The sequence below is a fragment of the Notechis scutatus genome, chromosome 3, assembly GCF_049901735.1.
Source record: "Notechis scutatus isolate UNSWTSFEM ecotype Mainland chromosome 3, rNotScu1.2, whole genome shotgun sequence".
Taxonomy (NCBI): Eukaryota; Metazoa; Chordata; class Lepidosauria; order Squamata; family Elapidae; genus Notechis; species Notechis scutatus.
Window position 1 is genome coordinate 140,595,309 of NC_142011.1, and position 19,145 is coordinate 140,614,453.

The 19,145-nt window shown below is 38.3% G+C and overlaps 1 protein-coding gene across 1 annotated transcript in view; it reads right to left on the reverse strand.

Moving 5' to 3' along the window:
• F13A1 (coagulation factor XIII A chain) overlaps nt 1-19,145 on the reverse strand; it is a 116,905-nt gene that overhangs the window by 29,560 nt on the left and 68,200 nt on the right. Inside the window, exons 7-11 of the mRNA XM_026676654.2 lie at nt 17,074-17,248; nt 8,717-8,855; nt 3,515-3,618; nt 1,855-1,943; nt 547-700 (exon numbers count right to left, since the gene is read on the reverse strand). Coding sequence (XP_026532439.1) covers nt 547-700; nt 1,855-1,943; nt 3,515-3,618; nt 8,717-8,855; nt 17,074-17,248 — 661 coding nt within the window. The remainder of the gene's footprint in view (nt 1-546; nt 701-1,854; nt 1,944-3,514; nt 3,619-8,716; nt 8,856-17,073; nt 17,249-19,145) is intronic.

Genomic DNA, 19,145 nt, shown 5'->3' on the forward strand with positions numbered 1-19,145 from the left:
ACTCTGGGCAACTTAGTTTCTCTCCCTTCTGAATGCTTTCTATAAATTTTATCTCCATTCTCCAATCCACTCTCCCCTAAAAACTGAGATAACTCAGAGGCACTTTTAAAGAAAGAGAGATCCGTCGGTAGTCTTTATTTACCTTTCTTTAAAAACTCTCCTTCTATCACATAACTGTGTCATAGCAACTACACTTTTATTTATTTATTTATTTACAAGTCCCACCAGAAAATGACACAAATGCACATACTGAAAAACATGGATTATCTTTGGGGACAGTACTAGCCATATGCACAGAGCAAGAATATGGAGAATTTTGGTTACTCCACAGCAACTTAGGAAGCAGAACACTGATTTTATAGTATCTTTGCTCTATATTGTTGGTCAACTGATTGGTGCTTATTTTTCAATTTTTTTGAGACTGCCAGAGTGGGAGACAACTGTGGGTGATTTCAGACTACTTTGTGAGAATGTAGGAAATAAATATAAAGATAGTGGCAATGTTATAAACGAATGGCTTTTTACTTAGATTTGCCACATAATTACCTTCTTGAAATTTGTAATGTTCAGTGACATCCTTTGTTTTATTTGAACCCACTTCCTTAGTCAAAATTAATGTTCCAATCTGGGTTTTGTCAATATGTTGAATCACTTTAGTCCCATCCTTCATTGCTTTTGAATATATAACATCACTGTTCACCTTTAAAAAAAACATAAGGGGAAAAAAAATCAAATGTGTTGCTGATTGGCTCAAAATTCAGTAGGTTACTGCCTCTCAGATTTTGGGCCACAAATGAATTCTGATCACATTTTGAGAAATTTGGCAAAAATCTATCCACGGGTAATCATTTGAAAATTCATCGCTCTTTTAATGCTACAGTCCGAATAAGCTTTCTTTTTCCCTAGGGGATGGTTTCAACTAGATTTTTACCAGCCTTGTGACTAGATTATCCAATGCCTCTTGATGCAAATTTTCTTAGGAGATTTCCTTTTATATCTCTGCAAGGGTTATTACTTTGGACAGCAGTTCATGCAAAGATGTAGTCAGCAGGCGAAATGAACGTGCAAACTTCTCTGAAAATGGCATTTTAAAAATTCTTACAATTGCTAAATAATTTATGAGAAACAATTCATAGTTTAGACGAGGGCCCACTTAAAACTTCACTTCCACATAGAAAATATATTATCCTGGAGGTTTTATTCTGTGCTGAATATAGGTAGCTCTCTCTTATCGGCAGTAATTGGGAACAGGATTTTTGTTGCTAAAAGTGACACGACCGTGAAGTGCCACGTCAGATGACCATCCCACTTTTAACAGAAATTTTGCCATTCTCAGTTGCTCTCATTAAGCGAATCCCATGCCAAGCAACATCACATGGTTACCATTTGCGACTTCCTACCAGCTTCCCCATTGCTTTGCTTGTCAAAATCTGACAAAGTAGATTGCAAATGATGATTATGGGATTATGGGATGCTGCAACATTGCAATTACAAAGATGGTCGCCAAGTACTTGGCTACAATCATATGATCAGGGTTGCTGCAATGGCCGTAAATATAAGAACTGGTTGTATGTACCACTTGTTGTTACCACTATAGTCACTGAACAAGTGGTTCTTAGACAAGGATCTACCTTTGCACTATGAAATAGTATTATGCTATTTACTGTATACTAGTTACAAAATTATAAGCAACTTTTTTGTTGCAATAGATTAGAAACCAACAAGCTTTTCAAATGTTAGATGACCAACAAATAAACATGAATTTTAAATAAATTAATAGTACAGAGTTATTTCAACCTCAATCTTATCTTTATTGAACCCATTTGAAGGAAAGCCCCTTGAATAAATGCATACCTCTGCAAAAACAAAAGGTGCATCAAACTGGAAACAGACATGCCCATGCTTGATGGCTTGAACAGAAGCTGGACCGCACCGATACATGCCTGGATGTGAACAATCAAATTGTGATCCAAGGTCTAAAAGTTGTGCTTTAATCCAGAACCCAACCATCCTCCTGGCTTAGTTACTGTTGATGTCCAATTTTTTAATACCCTCTACTAGATCAGCTGCCAGCCTGAGACCATGGCAAACAGCAACAGCTTTGAAAAGTTACACAATTAATACAAAGTCAATATGAATCACATTTACAGGCATTTGTTAGAATACTTTGACAGCCATATACTGATATGCTAATATTTGTCTTTCCCAAAGAGCAAAAATAAATTCTCATTACATATACATGATCTCTAAGATATATTTACATCCTGAAAAAAATTGCTCAGGTCATAGATGCATTTAATTTACATGATAACTGATTTCCTTCCTTCCTTCCTTCCTTCCTTCCTTCCTTCCTTCCTTCCTTCCTTCCTTCCTTCCTTCCTTCCTTCCTTCCTTCCTTCCTTCCTTCCTTCCTTCCTTCCTTCCTTTCTTTCCTTTTCTTTCTTTCTTATTCAAAGTTCTGCAGGAAGCTAGTACTAGTTACCCATTCAACAGGCAAAAACTAACACAAGTAACAGCTAGGGCATAAGCTAGTTTAGTAGATTTGGAATTGATGATATAGTTTGCTCTGCTAGACTAAATGCCATCTAAATAATTTAGCATCGCTGAGGCCATATCCTTAAATATATCTCCAAGGAAGTAAACCTGCTTGACTTCAGTTCTAAATAAGCCCATATAGTTTTTCTCATAGTTGAGACTTGGCCTATCTTTAATTTAGATGTCCGTAACAAGCAACTTTTTTTAAAAACTTACATAAATCCAATTGAAAATAACCTAATCAAATCTAACCAAAAACACTGTTGCTAATATATGACTCATGAGAAGTGTGAAGACTGATTTATCCCTTTGCTTCAAAATTTATTTCTTAGACATCTATAATCTCAGAAGTTAAACATATCTGCCTCGTTCATACATCACAGACTAGCAGGTTAAGCAAATCCAGGCATGTAGCTGAATTGTTAAATTAGCAGATTTTATTTCTGTTAGAATCTGGGAGATTTAGCTCCCTGATTTTACAGGGAACTTATTTCAACTAATACAGGGTCCAGTTTATTGTTTAGATCTAATATTGTTCTACATCAACTATACACTTGCTTTCAAGATTTGTTTCATACTCGAACAATCTGAACATTTACTTAAAAGATACTACACATTTTCAATTTATCCATCAGTGGTGCCCCTTAAAGCACCAAGAAATAAGGAATGTGCACGCAGGTAGTCAGTTGCAGCATTTATCCCAGGTTTATCTACAAGAGAGTTACTCCACCCACAATCCCAAACAAAAGCCACACCAACAAGGAAATTGAATAATTTTTTTTTGAATGATGCTAAACAAGATATAGGTATGGATATATCTGAAATGACAATGAAAAAAAATGAAAAGGACCTACCACATTTAAGAGTAAATATTAAACCAATAACTGATATACTATTTATAAAGAAGTCAGAGATATGGTGATCTTACCAGGGTTGGTAAATTCAAATTAGAAAAAAGGAAAGGAGACGAGAGGCTTACCATCACTGTTTTCTTGAGGGGTACTATCTACAGCTTGCCAGCCACCAAAACCAACAGGAAGGTCAGGTCGAGACATCCAAGCTTCATTCCAGCAATGATAGTTCCTGTACATAAGAAAATAACAACAAAGGATTATTCTGGACTCCAGATGTTCTTATAAAGCAGGGGTCCCCAAATTTGACAACTTTAAGACTTGTGAACTTCAACTCCCAGAATTCTCCAGCCAGCTATGCTGGCTGGAGAATTCTGGGAGTTGAAGTCCACAAGTCTTAAAGTTGCCAAGTTTGGAGACCTCTGTTATAAAGATTACTCCCTCTCCCTCTCCTTCTCCCTCCCTCCCTATATCATCCATCTATCTATGACACTCCCAAAAGAATGACAAAATCTTTCTGAACTCATTTTTCATTAATTTCATAAAGTTCTTGTGACCTGACTTTCAGGTTTGTTTGTGGGTTTTTTTTCCTCCCTTCCATAGATGGAGATTTGGTTCCTTGAAACAATGCTGCTTAGTACTGGTTTGCTGATACGGCGATTCCATTAAAAATAAATTTCGTCTTCCACTTACTAACAAATCTTGGCATGTGACTATTTCAGTATTTGATAGCCACGTAAAACATAAAGGGCACTCTTCCCCATGCTGGTTAGGAATTCTTAAAATTATAGTCCCAGCAGTTCTGGTATATCTCAGATTATGCAAGACTATGCTAGAGCATATTGAATCTATTGTCTGCCTTCACTTGGGTTGCAGGAAGAATTTTTATAGTATTTCTCCAAACAATGTCCTAAGTGAAGATTAATGTTATGCACTGGGAGTGTTGGTAGTCTCCAGTTGTGCACCTCTTCTTAACAATTAAGCTTCTAGTATAGGGGTCTCCAAACCTGGCAACTTTAAGACTTATACACTTCAGCTCCCAGAATTCACCAGCCAGGCTAAGGAATTCTGGGAATTGAAGTCCATAATGTTGCCAAGTTAGGGGAACCCAGTGCATTATTTTACTATCGTTGCCCAAATGCTTTGATTCTCATACACAAAGAAAAGGAGATCCCTTATCAGGAAGACATAGGAAGTTTCACCTCAACAAACTGTGTGTATTCGGTTTTTAAGAAGAGGGGAAGCATTTGTAAAGAAGGAATACACTAGTAGGGGAAAGCATTATTTCTTCCAACTCTGTAACAGCAAATCATATTTTAAAAATAGCTTGCTCAATAAATAAGATATGAATTGAGAGACTACCCAGTGAGCCGTCTGATACAACCTAGGTAACATATCCCTTTGTGTCAGTTTAAGGAAGGCCTGCTGCATGAGCCATGCCTCTTCCCAAACTTTAAAGCTTCTTCCCAACCCGCGCACAACTACTGCGGATTAAAATAATGAGGAGAATTGGCCCTTGAACAGAGTGTCAAAAGGTTCTTTGAAGTGCTGAAGTTCAGACATTGAGAGGAACTGCTGGGATTTGAATCTGGAATTTTCAGATGCAACTTGGAACCACCTTCAAAAGCTGAAATCGAGGGGTCAGCCTAGCCCTGATCAGGGAGGACTGAAAAAGTTGTAAAGTTGCAGCTGGCCTGCAACATTTTTTTTCTTTTCTTTTGCAGATGCTTCTGTCTGCCTTTCAATTTTGGCTTTCCCTCTTTGTCCGTTGGTTAATTTTTAAGAGAAACACCACTCTAGCTCAATGCGTTTCTGATTTGCTCAGAATATTTCATAGGAAAAGAGAGACGGAGGCCTTATAAATGGCTTTCCATTGGTTTATTAGCGTAACAGAAAGAGAATGTTGAGAAAAAGCTGCAAGATAAGCTTCAAGAAATGTTTGAGCTATGACAGAATACCACGGGAGGGGGAAATGCAGCTATTTCCTGTTTAAAAAAATGTTCCCTGCCAGTATATAAAAAGCTAATTAGATTATTGAAGTAATTGTAAGTAGTAATATTTCAGCAAATATAAAGTTTGTTAAACTGAGACTATTTAATTAATAATGGGCAGAGGAAGAAAGGAGAACAGCAAGAAATCTGACTCTTGACTAACGAGGCATTTCAAAATAGAAATGAAAGCAGTGATAAGACAGAAAGTTGTCAGTCAGAGAACTGAACAAAGCAAGATGCCAAGGAAAAAAAGGATTTATCCAAAGAAAATGATGCAAACTATTTTATTTAAAATCATAGCTGGGAATGGTGTGATGCTGAATTATTCTCATAGAGCCTTGCTGATGATGACTAATGGAAAAAATTGCCTAGAGGTGTGAACCTATAAACATGTTCTAGTAAAAAAAGAATATATGCAACTCAGGGTTGAATTGCACAGTCCTTTGACTTTGATGATCAACACAATTCTGTTGCTCCTATTTTGTAGATCTAGGAATGATTTCCTGTTCTTATTTTCCACCCTCAACATTTTGATATCATTTTCCTGCTCATAACTGCAGATTTCATCACAAATGTCAGAAAAAATCTGATAAATTGCCTAATCTTCGACCTATTACTTGCTGTTTATATGTACATTATGAGTTTATGCAAGAGACTTGTGTGTCCGATCATACTTGGTCAATAACGAATTCTATTCTATTCTATTCTATTCTATTCTATTCTATTCTATTCTATTCTATTCTACTCTATTCTACTCTATTCTACTCTACTCTATTCTAAACAAAAATTGAATTATTGTTTATTAACTAAAAAACTAATAATAATGACCAAATCATTCACCATGTTTAATAATGTAGCTCAGAATTGGGCAATCTATTATCCTTCAGATGTCTTAGATTATGAAGTTCAGAACAAAGAGAGATTGTGAGAATTTTAGACTAAAACATATGGAAGATTTTAGGAAGCTTAATCCTGACATAAAAAACATTATAGCAAAGATTGATCTGACTTAAAATCCCAAATGAGAGTTTAAAATATTTATATGAATGATTATAGATTACTTCCATCTATGCAAAGACATTTTAATATACATACAATAAATATTTTAATAGTAAAAAGATATTTCTGCGAAATCTAAAATATATTGTTGGATACACATTCTTTAACAAATGTTTAAGATTGTTTTAAAGAACTGGTTCCAGATATAGAAAACTATTAACAACCCATCAACATCATGCTGCAAAACAATTTAAAGCAAGCTTTCCATTGAAGATAGAAAGCAAAGTAAATGAAGAAAAGGGACCCAGAGGAGAAAATCGAAAAAAGCTCCCACCATAAGTTAAATTAATACTTGCTCCCAGAGGTTATGTGCATCATGTAGCAATAAATATACCACGAAGAGATGAGATTAAAGGGAAAGTTCAAAAAGTAATCAAGCCCCCAGAAGGCAGCATAGGGAGAATGCGATTTAAAACACTATGGAGCTTTTGCTTAGCTGATGTAGATTTGCAGCATTCATTTCCTTTTAGAGTGGAATGGACTTAAGGGGGGGGGACCCCCCCCCCCGATGTCATGGGATAAGTCCCCTGAATGAAAAATACATGAAAATATGAAAGATACCTCAAGGTGGAGCTTCAGCAAGCTATTGTCTCCTGTGACTTATAAGAAATGACCAGAAGTAGTACATGACATGGCTCTGAACCCTGTAGATTTGGGAAGGAACTACATATTGGCTGCAGCAGGGAATAAGCTATTGGTAAGCTTTATACCAGTGGGAAAGAAAAGGGACTGTAAATGCAACAACAAAGTAAATAATTGGAGAAAGGAAGGAGACCGTTTTCTCAATGGTGGGACCCTGGCTATTAATTAACTTTTGAGAGAGGCTAATCTGGCACCTATATTATTAATCTTATTGCAACACCAAGTTAAGACCAACCATTTCCATCTATTCCAGTTTGAAACTGTTGCTGTTTGTTTTTATGCAGCGCCCATGTGCTTTATGGTGAGATATAATTTAATGGGTGTATTTTTTCAATTCCATTCCTTTTATGAGCTGCCAGGAAAACTTGATTATGGGCAGCCTCTAACATGATAAATAAGCAGAACAGTAACAGAATAGGGGAAGTGAGTAAGGGCTGCCCTGCCCCCAACAACATATTTATGTGCTGAATGCATATTTTACTCCTATCTCCTTTCCTTTGGGAGCTACTATTAAAATGAGAATCATACAAACGATAAATAGTAACTTATATTACTATTCACTTGTTTTCCATTTTATGCTCTCTGTACAGTAGGTTCGGGCAGACAAAATCGCCCTGGCTTTCTCCTCTCTGATTAGAGTAATGCCAAAGGACCATACTAAAACACAGAGACTAAACAAACAACATAAAAAAAGAATATCATAAGCACAGTAACTGAGCTTTGAAATAACCATTTAAAATATTCACAATGTTACTGACCCTGTGAGAGAGAGTTGCTGTATCTGTGTATTGTAGTAAGCCAGAATTTCTGTGAAAGGGCAGGTTTCCTAGTATTTGCAACTCAGCTGCTGCTTCTTGCCTGCTAAGCAAAGTGTGACCTTGCATGGTTTGTTTATTAATGACATGGAAACTCCTACAAAGCTCAGAATTAGAAGCTATGGTTTCTGACTTCTATTCTGAGTGAGAGAGAAACACCAGGGACTTTGACAAACACACCAGAACAGACCTCTGCTCTTGATTAAGGCACTCTTGTGGACAAGATGGTTCAACAGGCACCATCAAGGAGTGCCAGAATATTTGTGGAAGTTAAATCAGAATCCTTGGAGTTTCACATCAGACTGAGCTCTGCTATACACAATCCATCTCATACAGCAGCATCTTCAAAAGGGAGCCTCAAATGTACAACAGGTTCATTCTGCTGTACTCCGATTTGTAACACATGGGATGGAATCATTACAGCTGTCCGTATAATTTTGGAATTAGAACTGTGTGACAGTGAGCTGATGAATAGTCTCTGGTGTAGTCATTTGTTACATGTTAGTTCTAAATCAGGGGTGTCCAACCTTGGCAACTTTAAGACTTGTGGACTTCAACTCCCAGAATTCCTCAGCCAGCTTTGCTGGCTGAGGAATTCTGGGAGTTGAAGTCCACAAGTCTTAAAGTTGCCAAGGTTGGACACCCCTGTTCTAAATCATCCTACTGCTGTCTGTATTGTCTTCTCCCAGCACCCCTCTAGTTATCAATGAACATCCACTTCCAATGGTCATAGCAGCAACATGTCCCTCACTGTATAAGACAGAAAACTAATGTGGTCACATAACTAGGACAAAAATCAACTGCAATTCTCCAGCAAATATACCAGATTGAATCTCTTGTGAGTTTGGAATCCACCTTTCCATATTCATCCACAAACACATCCATCTGTAAGTTGGCATTATTATCATGAGCTGAAGAATAGTTAGTGATGACCCGTCCAGGAATTCCTAGGCACCTCAAAACTGTACAAATAAAAAAGAACAAGTGTTTTAAAACAATATGACATTACAGGTTAAACTGAAGATATATATATATACAATCTCTTCCAATTTCCCAACATGGTACCCTACAAGTAGTTTTGGGACAACTCAATACTTCTCAACCAGTTTCTGGAACTATAGTGCAATATTCACATTAATACTAAAGCCAGTTTGGTGCAGTGGTTAAGGCATCAGGCTAGAAAGCAGGAGATTGTAAATTCCAGTCCAAGCCAGCTGGCTGACCTTGGGCCAATTACTTTCTCTCAGCCCAAGGAAGCAGACAGTGGCAAACCACATCTGAAAAACCCAAGAAAATGGCAAGAATTTCACCAGGTAGACTCTGAGAATTGGATATGATTGAATGAAGGAGGGGGGGAAGAACTAGGGCAGCTAGCAGAAAACATTAATTTATTATCTGATGTAGTCCACCTCACTATCTCTATAATATCGTACATGTCGATATGCAAGGACTGTTGTTTGAACTGCGCTTTTCACCCAAAAATGGTGCTCAAAGCAATGTGTATTATGTCCTTATTAGCAGTGCTAGACTTGGGACTAATTTAGGTATCTAAGGCTTGGCTGGTCCCATAGGAATCTGTACTGCATTTGAGAGTCTCTTCTTTAGTGTTCTCTTTGTTGGTTTATAAGGGAGCCAGTGGAGTAAGTCAGTTACCCAGCTTTGTACTTGTATAAAGTAATTGGCAGGAGACATAAAGTTTCAGGCAATCTTCTTTCCAGAGCTCTGCTAGCATGAATTAGGAGCCCTCAATTATATTTCCAAAGCATCCATTTCATTTGCATGTGATATTTTTGTTTTAATTGTCAACTGCATCTACGTCTTGAGGGGTGAAAAAGATAACACGTTAGCCGTCCTTAGCCGGCTAACAGATATGACCTATTGCTAATTTAAAGGGAAACGGGATAGCTGCCACACTAAGGAGTGTGACAGAGAACCCGAAACCACACTGGGGCTCCTTAAAAAGCCTGCTAAGACCACTGAGATTTGCTTTTGACAACCCTGCAGTAATTCATCTTTTGTAGCCTATGATGGCTACAGTGCTTCATGAAGAAGAGTAACACTGCACATTTATTTTAACAGTTTGATGACAAATTACCTGGATACATCTACTAGCCCATGCACTTATTGATTATGCTTAATACAAATGCCTTCCAACACTTCAAGCACACAAGCCCTCAGGGCTCATTGGAAATAATTCAACTGACAAGTTCAAGATTAATAGCTTTGCTCTTTCTTTTTTGGGATGCTTTAGCATATTTAATAGATGACTGTCCCCAATTTTTCAATATGGTAACCTTGGAAAGCTAAATAATTGAACTGGGAAAATGTTAGAAGCTTTAAAGAACTGAAAACTTAAACCAGAACTAATTGAAGTAGGATTGGCTATCTAACCTGATCTTCCTCAGATGCATTGTGACCACAATTTTCAGAATTCCCATTTAGTATCGATCATGGTTGATTGAGAACTTTGGAATTTGTGGACATAACACATCTGGACAGCACAAAAACAAATGGGTGTCACCTGCTTATATAAAGTTTTCTATTTTCTACCTTACATGCCTTCAGCTTCTATGTTTTCAACTTTCTGTCTATCTGTTCAAAGTATTTGCTTTCTCTTAGGCTGAGTGCTTAACAATGGGAAAGAGGTAAGAATCGTGGCCTTTTTATTTGGTAGGTTTACATGCTTCATTTCTTGAAGTTCCTGTTCTGTGGAAATGGAAAGATGAATATATTCTATAGCAGTCTTTCCCAGCCAATGAAAATGCCGGCTGCAAACGCACACTGAATCCAATATATGTAAGTGGCAACAGGTAGGAAAGGATTATTTAAGACAAAGCATTTTTTCTTCCAGACATAACAAAGTGATTTGCATCTTCTTTTCTTACTTTCTAAAATGCTTCATATAGAAACAGAGTAGGATTGTTTTAAGAAACTTAAAACTGTTTAAAATCCATATTTGAACACATGGTTGGATTGTTATCTAAAAATATTTATGCAAATCTGTTGAGGATGTCAATGGGAGTGGATGTCTCCCCACTGAATTAAATGAACTAATTCTTCATTTGACAATTGGACAATTTCACTGCAGAAGATTATTAGAGTATTATAGATTAGTTTTCATATGCAACTACAGGGGAGGGCATATTAGTTATATATATCTATATATAGTTATCTGGCAACATCAATGAATATTGGCAAGAATATAATGCAATATATATATATGTATGGTGTTCGGCTTGGTTCGGGTATTTTCCCACGTCATTGTAGTTCTTTTAAAGTTGTAGCAACGTTTCAGCAGAATCTCATCTGCCATCATCAGGCTTCTGTATTGTGTCCGTCTGTGAGTCAGACTTTTACAGTGGTTTCAGATTTAAATTTGGGGCAGCCTATTGCTGTGCCAGAATGGTTTTTTCTTCATCCTGATTGGTTGGGAGTCTTGGTCTGTGTTTATTGGTCTCGGAGTTTGCTGTGTTCTGCTTGATGGGTGTCTCTGATATCTTCTGTCTGTTTTTTGGCTCTTTTTGTATCTTGATTGGCTGGCAGCATTGTGTTACTTTAATGGAGGCCTTTAGTGCAGCTTGGCTTCGGGTAAATGGACGGCTATCATTAGTTAGGAAGCTGGGTTTCATCTGGGTGCCTGGTTGGGGTGTGTTTGAGCTGGAGGTATCAGGGGGGATCTGTTTGTGCCCAGGTGTTTGCCTGGCTTGTGGTGTGGAGATTTTTTTGTTTGTGAGTGCAGGCTTCCAAATGATTGACAGCCTGGTGGAATCATCTTTTCTGTTCATGCTTTCTGGTCTTTTTTCAATCTCTATGGCTTCTCTGATGACTCTGTGGCTAGGGTTTTCCATAGTGGCCAGGGTTTTGGTGCCATTGAAGTTGATGCTATGACCTGTAGCTTCCATGTGTTGGACTAGTGAGGAAGTGTGTTCCAGCTTTTTGACTGCATTTTGTGTTCATCCAGGCGGGTACTTATTCTTCTATTGGTCTGTCCAATGTATGTGGCCGGGCATGATGCACAGGGGACTTCGTATATGCCTTGGTTTTCCAGGTCAATTTTGTCTTTGGGGTTGCTAAGGATGGCTGCTATTTTTCTGTCTGTTTTGAAGGCAGTCCTGATGTGATGTCTGTGTAGTACCTTACTAATTTTGTCTGTAGTACCTCTTATGTAGGGCAGGACAGCTGTTCCATAGGTCTGTTCATCTTCTGGGTCTCTATTATGTTTCAGTGTGTTTTTGTGGATCAAGCTGGTGATTTTGCTTTTGTGGAAGCCGTTGGCTGTCAGTACTTTAGTCAGGGTGCATAGTTCAGCCTTAATGTGTGTCTTGTCTGCCAGGCGTTTGGTTCTGGTAATTAGTGTTTTAGCCACGGAGTTTATCTGTGCTGGGTGGTGGTGGGATTGGGCGTTGAGGTAGCGGTTGGTGTGTGTTTTCTTCTGGTATATGGTGTGTCCTAGTGTGCCATCTGTTTTTTTGTAGATTAGTACATCTAGGAATGGTAGTTGTTTGTTTGTTTCTGTTTCCATGGTGAACTTGATTTTGGGGTGTGCGCTGTTTAGGTGTGTTAGGAAATTGTTTAGGTTTTCTTGTCCATGGGGCCAAATCACGAATGTGTCATCGATGTATCTTAACCATAGTTTGGGTTTGAGGATGGCATTGGCCAGGGCTCTGGATTCGAATTCTTCCATGAACAGGTTAGCAATGACAGGTGACAGTGGTGATCCCATGGGAGCTCCTTCTATTTGTTTGTATCTTTGTCCTTTGTATATGAAATATGTGTTGGTTAAGCAGTGTTCTGTTAGTTCCATGAGGTGTTTGGCTGGTTGGTATTTATTTTTGATGATTTCAAGGGTCTCTTTTATCGGGACTTGAGTGAATAGGGAAACCACGTCAAAACTTACAAGCAGATCTTCTTGCTCCACGTGTAGATCTTTGATCATTTCCAAGAAGTGGAAGACAAAAAGAGCCAAAAAACAGACAGAAGATATCAGAGACACCCATCAAGCAGAACACAGCAAACTCCGAGACCAATAAACACAGACCAAGACTCCCAACCAATCAGGATGAAGAAAAAACCATTCTGGCACAGCAATAGGCTGCCCCAAATTTAAATCTGAAACCACTGTAAAAGTCTGACCCACAGACGGACACAATACAGAAGCCTGATGATGGCAGATGAGATTCTGCTGAAACGTTGCTACAACTTTAAAAGAACTACAATGACGTGGGAAAATACCCGAACCAAGCCGAACACCATACATGTAAGTACCCGCGAAAACTTAAGAAAAACAAAATGTTTTTTTTTACTATATGTATCTTCCACATGAGAAAATATATATGCATATACAAAAATGTACATTCCAACATCTTCACATTAGGTCTTGTATCACTTTACAAAAACAAAGACAAAGATTTCCAGATTTTACTTTCTGAATTTTAGAATCAGTAGATTCAATAGATTCAAATTCAGAATAGAGCTGGTAGGTACCTTTGAGATCTTCTTTAGAATCAGTAGATTTCAATAGATTCAAATTCAGAATAGAGCTGGTAGGTACCTTTGAGATCTTCTAATCCAACCCCGCACTCAAGCAGGAGACCCTATACTATTTCAAACAATTGGCTGTTCAATCTCTTCTTAAAAACCTCCAGAGATTAAGACCCAGAACTTCTGGGAAGCTGTCCCAAGCTGTTCCACTGGTTAATTGTTCTCACTCTTGGGAAGTTTCTCCTTCATTCCAGGTTGCTTCTCTCCTTGATTAGTTTCCATCCATTGTTTCTTGCCTTGCGTTCTGGTGCTTTGGAAAATAAGTTGACCTTCTCTTCTTTGTGGCAATCCCTCAAATACTGGAACACCGCTATCATGTCACCCTCTTGTCCTAGACTATGGATGCAAGTTGCTCCTCTCTTTATAACACCCTGGTACTCCAAATTGACCCTGCTTAAAGAAACTCCAGAATATGGAATTGCTACCCAAAAAAATTATGGAAATCCTTCTTTGCCTAGCACAATATGGCAGGTAGAACACCACACTTCCTTTTGGTGGGAAATGCCAAGGTATATGACCCATAGCCAAGGTAGGTAGTTACATCTTTATAATCTTTTGTGAGTACTGGAGTACTAGATTTAATTTTGAGGAAGGTAATTGGTTAATATTTTAGCTAGCTTGCTAGCTGGCCTTAATGAAGTCATTCTCTCTTAGATTTTGTTTATAATATTCAATGAGGTAAGTTTACAACTGAGTGAGGCACTGAACATGAATACCATGTTTCCTAGTAAAACAGTGATAAAATAAAAATGATTTTTGTCTACATTTTGACATGAACTTTTGCAGTTCTCATTTCCTGAACAATTATTAATTGGAATGCATTTATGTTACCAAATATGTAGTTTTCCAGATTTTAAGACACTCGTGAGAATATACTAAAGTAATAAGTAGAAGGGGAAGACAGCTACACACAGACATTAACATGGAAAGAGGGCAGCCACTAGCTAACTTCCATCCTTCACAGGTTGAAGTCTAATCTAGGAAGTACATGTTAAAGTGAAAGAGGTCCTCTAACCCAGAGATGGGGAATGATGGCCCCTTTATGACTTGTGGACTTCAACTCCCAGAACTCCCATGAAGGCTCAGGAATTCTGGGAGTTAAAGTCCACAAGTCATAAAAGGGCCACATTTCCCCACCCCTGCTCTAACCCAAAGGTCCTCTTCTTCAGTGGCAAGTTAGTTGATGGTAAAAAAAAAAAATATTATCCAGGATTTACTATTTGAAGAAAATGCTATTTGGGCATTTTTTGCCAAGAATCAATTCTGTCTGCAGATTGGAGAGTGGAAAGATGATATGATCCACTACCTGTAGAATTTCACCTCTAATATACTGTCAGTTTTGACCGTAAGCTGCATTTGCGTGGCTAGGACAGTATAAATGCACTGCCGGTGTATTGTTCATTCTGTTATCTATTGGCATGCATATTATCTATGGGTATTTGTGAGGGAGGAGAAAGTTTCCTTATCATGGTGTTTTCAATATTCATGCTGACTCAAGTTTGCAGACTGAAAGGCATCTCAAAATTTAATGCCCCCTATCTGTCCCAACTAGTATCTGACTTTTTTTTTTTTTTATCAAGGTGACGGTGATACTCTGTTCAGGTAAAGCCAACACTTTTAAAGTACAGGAACTCAGTGCAGTTTCATTATCATGAACAGATCATTCCCTGGTCAGTGTTGGATTGGCAATCAGTTCTTCCCATCAGATTATGTCTAATAGATAGAACTGAGACATTGTTTAACACCTCATCTGTTGACATTGCAAGCTTTGGAATAAGGTGCCAAGATTAAGCTGATGCCACCCACTCCCAGAAAGCAGTTGTTGGATATTGCATAATTCAATAACATGTTTAACCAGGGAGAACAAACAGAAATTAAAACCCAGACAAAGCCACATTGGTAAATCTAAATTAGACTTGGGGCTTAAAGTTCAAGGGGGTTGGATGAAGTTGCCCTTCCCCTAAAAAAACATGGCCACAGTTCAAAGACGGAAGCAACCTGGAATGAAGGAGAAATTTCCTAATAGACTGAACAATTTACCAGTGGAACAGCTTGCCGTCATAAGTAATGCATGCTTCATCACTGGAGGTTTTTAAAAAGAGACTGAACAGTCACTTGTCTGAAATGGTATACGGTCTCCCGCTTGAGTAGGGGGCTGGACTAGAAGACCTCCAAGGTCCCTTCCAGCTCTATTCTGATTGATTGATTGATTCTAAGCTCTTGCTGGATATGCAGATGATGTCTGGGTAGCAAAGAATGTCTTTGTACCATTATGGCTAGTGTCAAGAAAAACCAGTTTTCATGGCAGCAAATTAGGTCTTCGTACATTCTATTTTGATTATTCCACATACTGTGCTTTACACCTTCATCCTTGAAATATATCCTGGATTTTAAATTGGTACAACTTAGTGGCAACTAAGCTGATAACTGCTACAAGGGCATCTGCACTGAAAGACGTTACTTATAGCCAAATGTTTGGTGGGCAAAATTTAATATCAACATCTTTCTTTTTTTTTTTACCAGTAACCGTTTGGCAATTAGTGCAATTTTAAAATTCTAGTTGACTTAAGAGCTGAGTATCTGTGGGAATACCAAGATTATGAACATGTCTGGCCACCAAATCTTGCAAAAGATGCACCTGCAAAAAAATTAAGAGCCGTGGTGACGCATGGTTAGAATTCAGCACTGCAGGCTACTTCTGCCTGCCTGCTGGCTGCCTGCAATTTGGCAGTTCGAATCTCACCAGGCTCAAGGTTGACTCAGCCTTCCATCCTTCCAAAGTTGGTAAAATGAGGACCCAGATTGTTGGGGCAATATGCTGACTCTGTAAACTGCTTAGAGAGGGCTGGAAAGCACTGTGAAGTGGTATATAAGTCTAAGTGCTATTGCTACTGCTATCTGCGTGTCAAAGTTCAATTCTCTGTCCTGTGTGAGAGTTCCCTACATAATTTCTAGCTTATAAAACACGCTTACTCTGTATTTAGAAAAATTGTAAAGAAATGTTTTCCTGCTGGACTTTTAATTGTTTAAGGGGCTTTTATACTTTTTGTAAGTATAAAAGGGTAAGCATTTATTGATACATATTTGAGCAGAGATCAAACAATTAATAAAGCATACAATGTACTTTTGTTGAAGTAACTTAGGAAACATGGGAAAATACACTTCTTTGCCTGATATGTAGGAATGAAGACATGTACAATAGAACAAGCTATTGGGAGAGAAGAAAAGTAGAAATAAGCCAGGTGTTTTTTTGTTGTTGTTGTTTTGGTTAATCCAAGCTTAGTGTGCACTACAATTCCAGTAGTACAATGTATATTAAGTAAATTAATTTATAACAGGTATAAGGAACTTGTAAAACCTACTGAATTATGACTTTCATCATCCCTCATCACTGGCATATTTCTAAAGCTGCCAGAAGTTACAGTTCAGCAACATCTAGAAGATATCAGGTCCTCGGCTCTGTTCTATATAAATCTTAATTGTTATATTTTAAACAGAGATTAATTGTACTCTTGGTGCTACATGCATATTAATAACATTAAATATCAAAAAGTGCTGGGGGAGGGAATCTCTTCTTTGGAAAGGATATCAGTGTATTAATAATATCATTCTTTGTTGCACATTTTGTCTCATACTCACATGTGTTGAAAACGCCAGCAAAGACCCAGCACTGCCCGTATCGCACTGGCTCCTTAGTACTATAATACTCCAATAGAATGTCTACACTTCCTGTCCAGGATGATGGTGGTACTCCATATTCATAAATGTTGTCCCAGGACCCATAAACCACACCATTATCATCTTGAGAATTGATCTGAAGAATAAATGAATAAATTGAGTCATTGCTGATGTTAATCTCTGTACAGACCAAACATATACAACCTATGCCAATTGTAAGTTACTGTAAAATACTAGAGTAATGTTAATGTTAGAGTAATGTTAGAATAATTATCTTAAGAAAACAAAGAAGATACAAAGATTAACATTTTGATGCAAACAGGAAAGTTAGATTACATGTTTATTTTGATGTTGGAAGTAGGGAAGGGTGTCTAATAATGGTGAGAGAGATTGAACTGACCGAACAACTAAAAATAGATGCTTGACAACCGAATCTGAAAGAAAACTTAGTCTTAAAACATTAAGTATTATGCAACTACAAGACATTCCATATTTTTCTGGAGAAATAAAGAATGGCTACTCAACAAAACATTTTGTTCAACTGATTCTTATTAGCTCTTCAAGGCAAATCTGCATTAGACTCTGATTTGGCAGGTATTTCTGAGTTAGCTTAGTTTGTAACCTAGCAAGATTCCTGAGAACATGGGCAGGATCCTCAGAACTGTTAGTTCAGTCACCTGCTTATGAGATCTATTCCCCTGGTTTGTTAAGATTTCCTAGGAGATAACAAGCAGTCAGATCCATAAAATAGTAAATTCAGAGATGAAGCAGTACTGTGTCCCCTCTTTCAAAAAACTATTGCAAGATCCAATGGCTCTGAATAATTTTTATCCAACTTCCAGCTTTTTCTTTGGGGATGAGGCCAAGCAGAAGCTGTTTGGATTAAGGTTTGAGAATCCTGGAGAAAGAGATAGTTTGGAGTTGTTTCAGTCAAGTTGCAAGCTGGGCCATAGTATAGAGACAGTGTTTATCATACATGTTGCTGAATTCTGGTGGAACTAATATGGGGGTAGTCCTGGTTCTTCTTGACCACACAATGGCCTTTGAGACAATCAGTGATCATATTTTTCTAGACTAGCTACAGAATATGGGATCAGGAGTGTTGCAGTAGTTCTTTTCCTTTCCCCGTAGCCAGTTCCAGTAAGTAATGATGGCTGTCTAGAGGAAAAACCTGAAACAATCTCCAAGTTGCAAGCTGTCTCAGGGTTTGACACTCTTGCCTCTTCTGTTAACATTTACATGAAATAGCTAGAGGAGGCTGTCCGTCAACATGGGATCCAGTATAATTAGAACATTGAAAGTACTCAACTGTTAATCTTCAATTATGGTGGGGAAATAATGTCTCAGTGCTTGGAGGCTGTTGGTCTGGAAATGGGATAACAAAGTCACATTCAACTCTGATGAGTGACTGTGGGTACATACTAATGATTGTTCTGGTTTATGTTTCAAGCATATAGACCAGGGGTGTCAAACTAGTGGTGGGATTCAATTTTTTTTTACTACTGGTTCTGTGGGCATGGCTTGATGGGCGTGGCAGGAGAAAGATACTGTAAAATCTCCAGTCAAAGGTGGTATTTATCGGTTCTCCAAACTACTCAAAATTTCCGCCACCGGTTCTCCAGAATTGGTCAGAACTTGTTGAATGCCACCTCTGTCTCAAACTCAATTTCATTGAGGGCCACATCAGGGTTGTGTTTGACCTGGGGGGGGACCGTGGCTAGGATGGGTATGGCCAGCTCAATGTCACTCATGGCGAGGACATCTGTAAAAGGGGAAACATTTCTCCTTTTGTTTTGTTTTGCTTTTAATTTGTTTTGCTAGCCCTCTACCAGGAAAAACAGAGCTGGGTGGGGGGGCATGTGCAGCCCCCCCCCCGGCTCCATTTAGAGCCACGATGGCTTCCTGCAGTCCTCTGCCAGCAAAAATAGAACTTGGGAGGGGCCACATGCTGGCAGAGGGCTGTAGGAGGCCATCAAGGCTGAAAATGGGGCCCAGGTGGGCTGTACATGGCTACCCTGAGCTCCATTTTCACT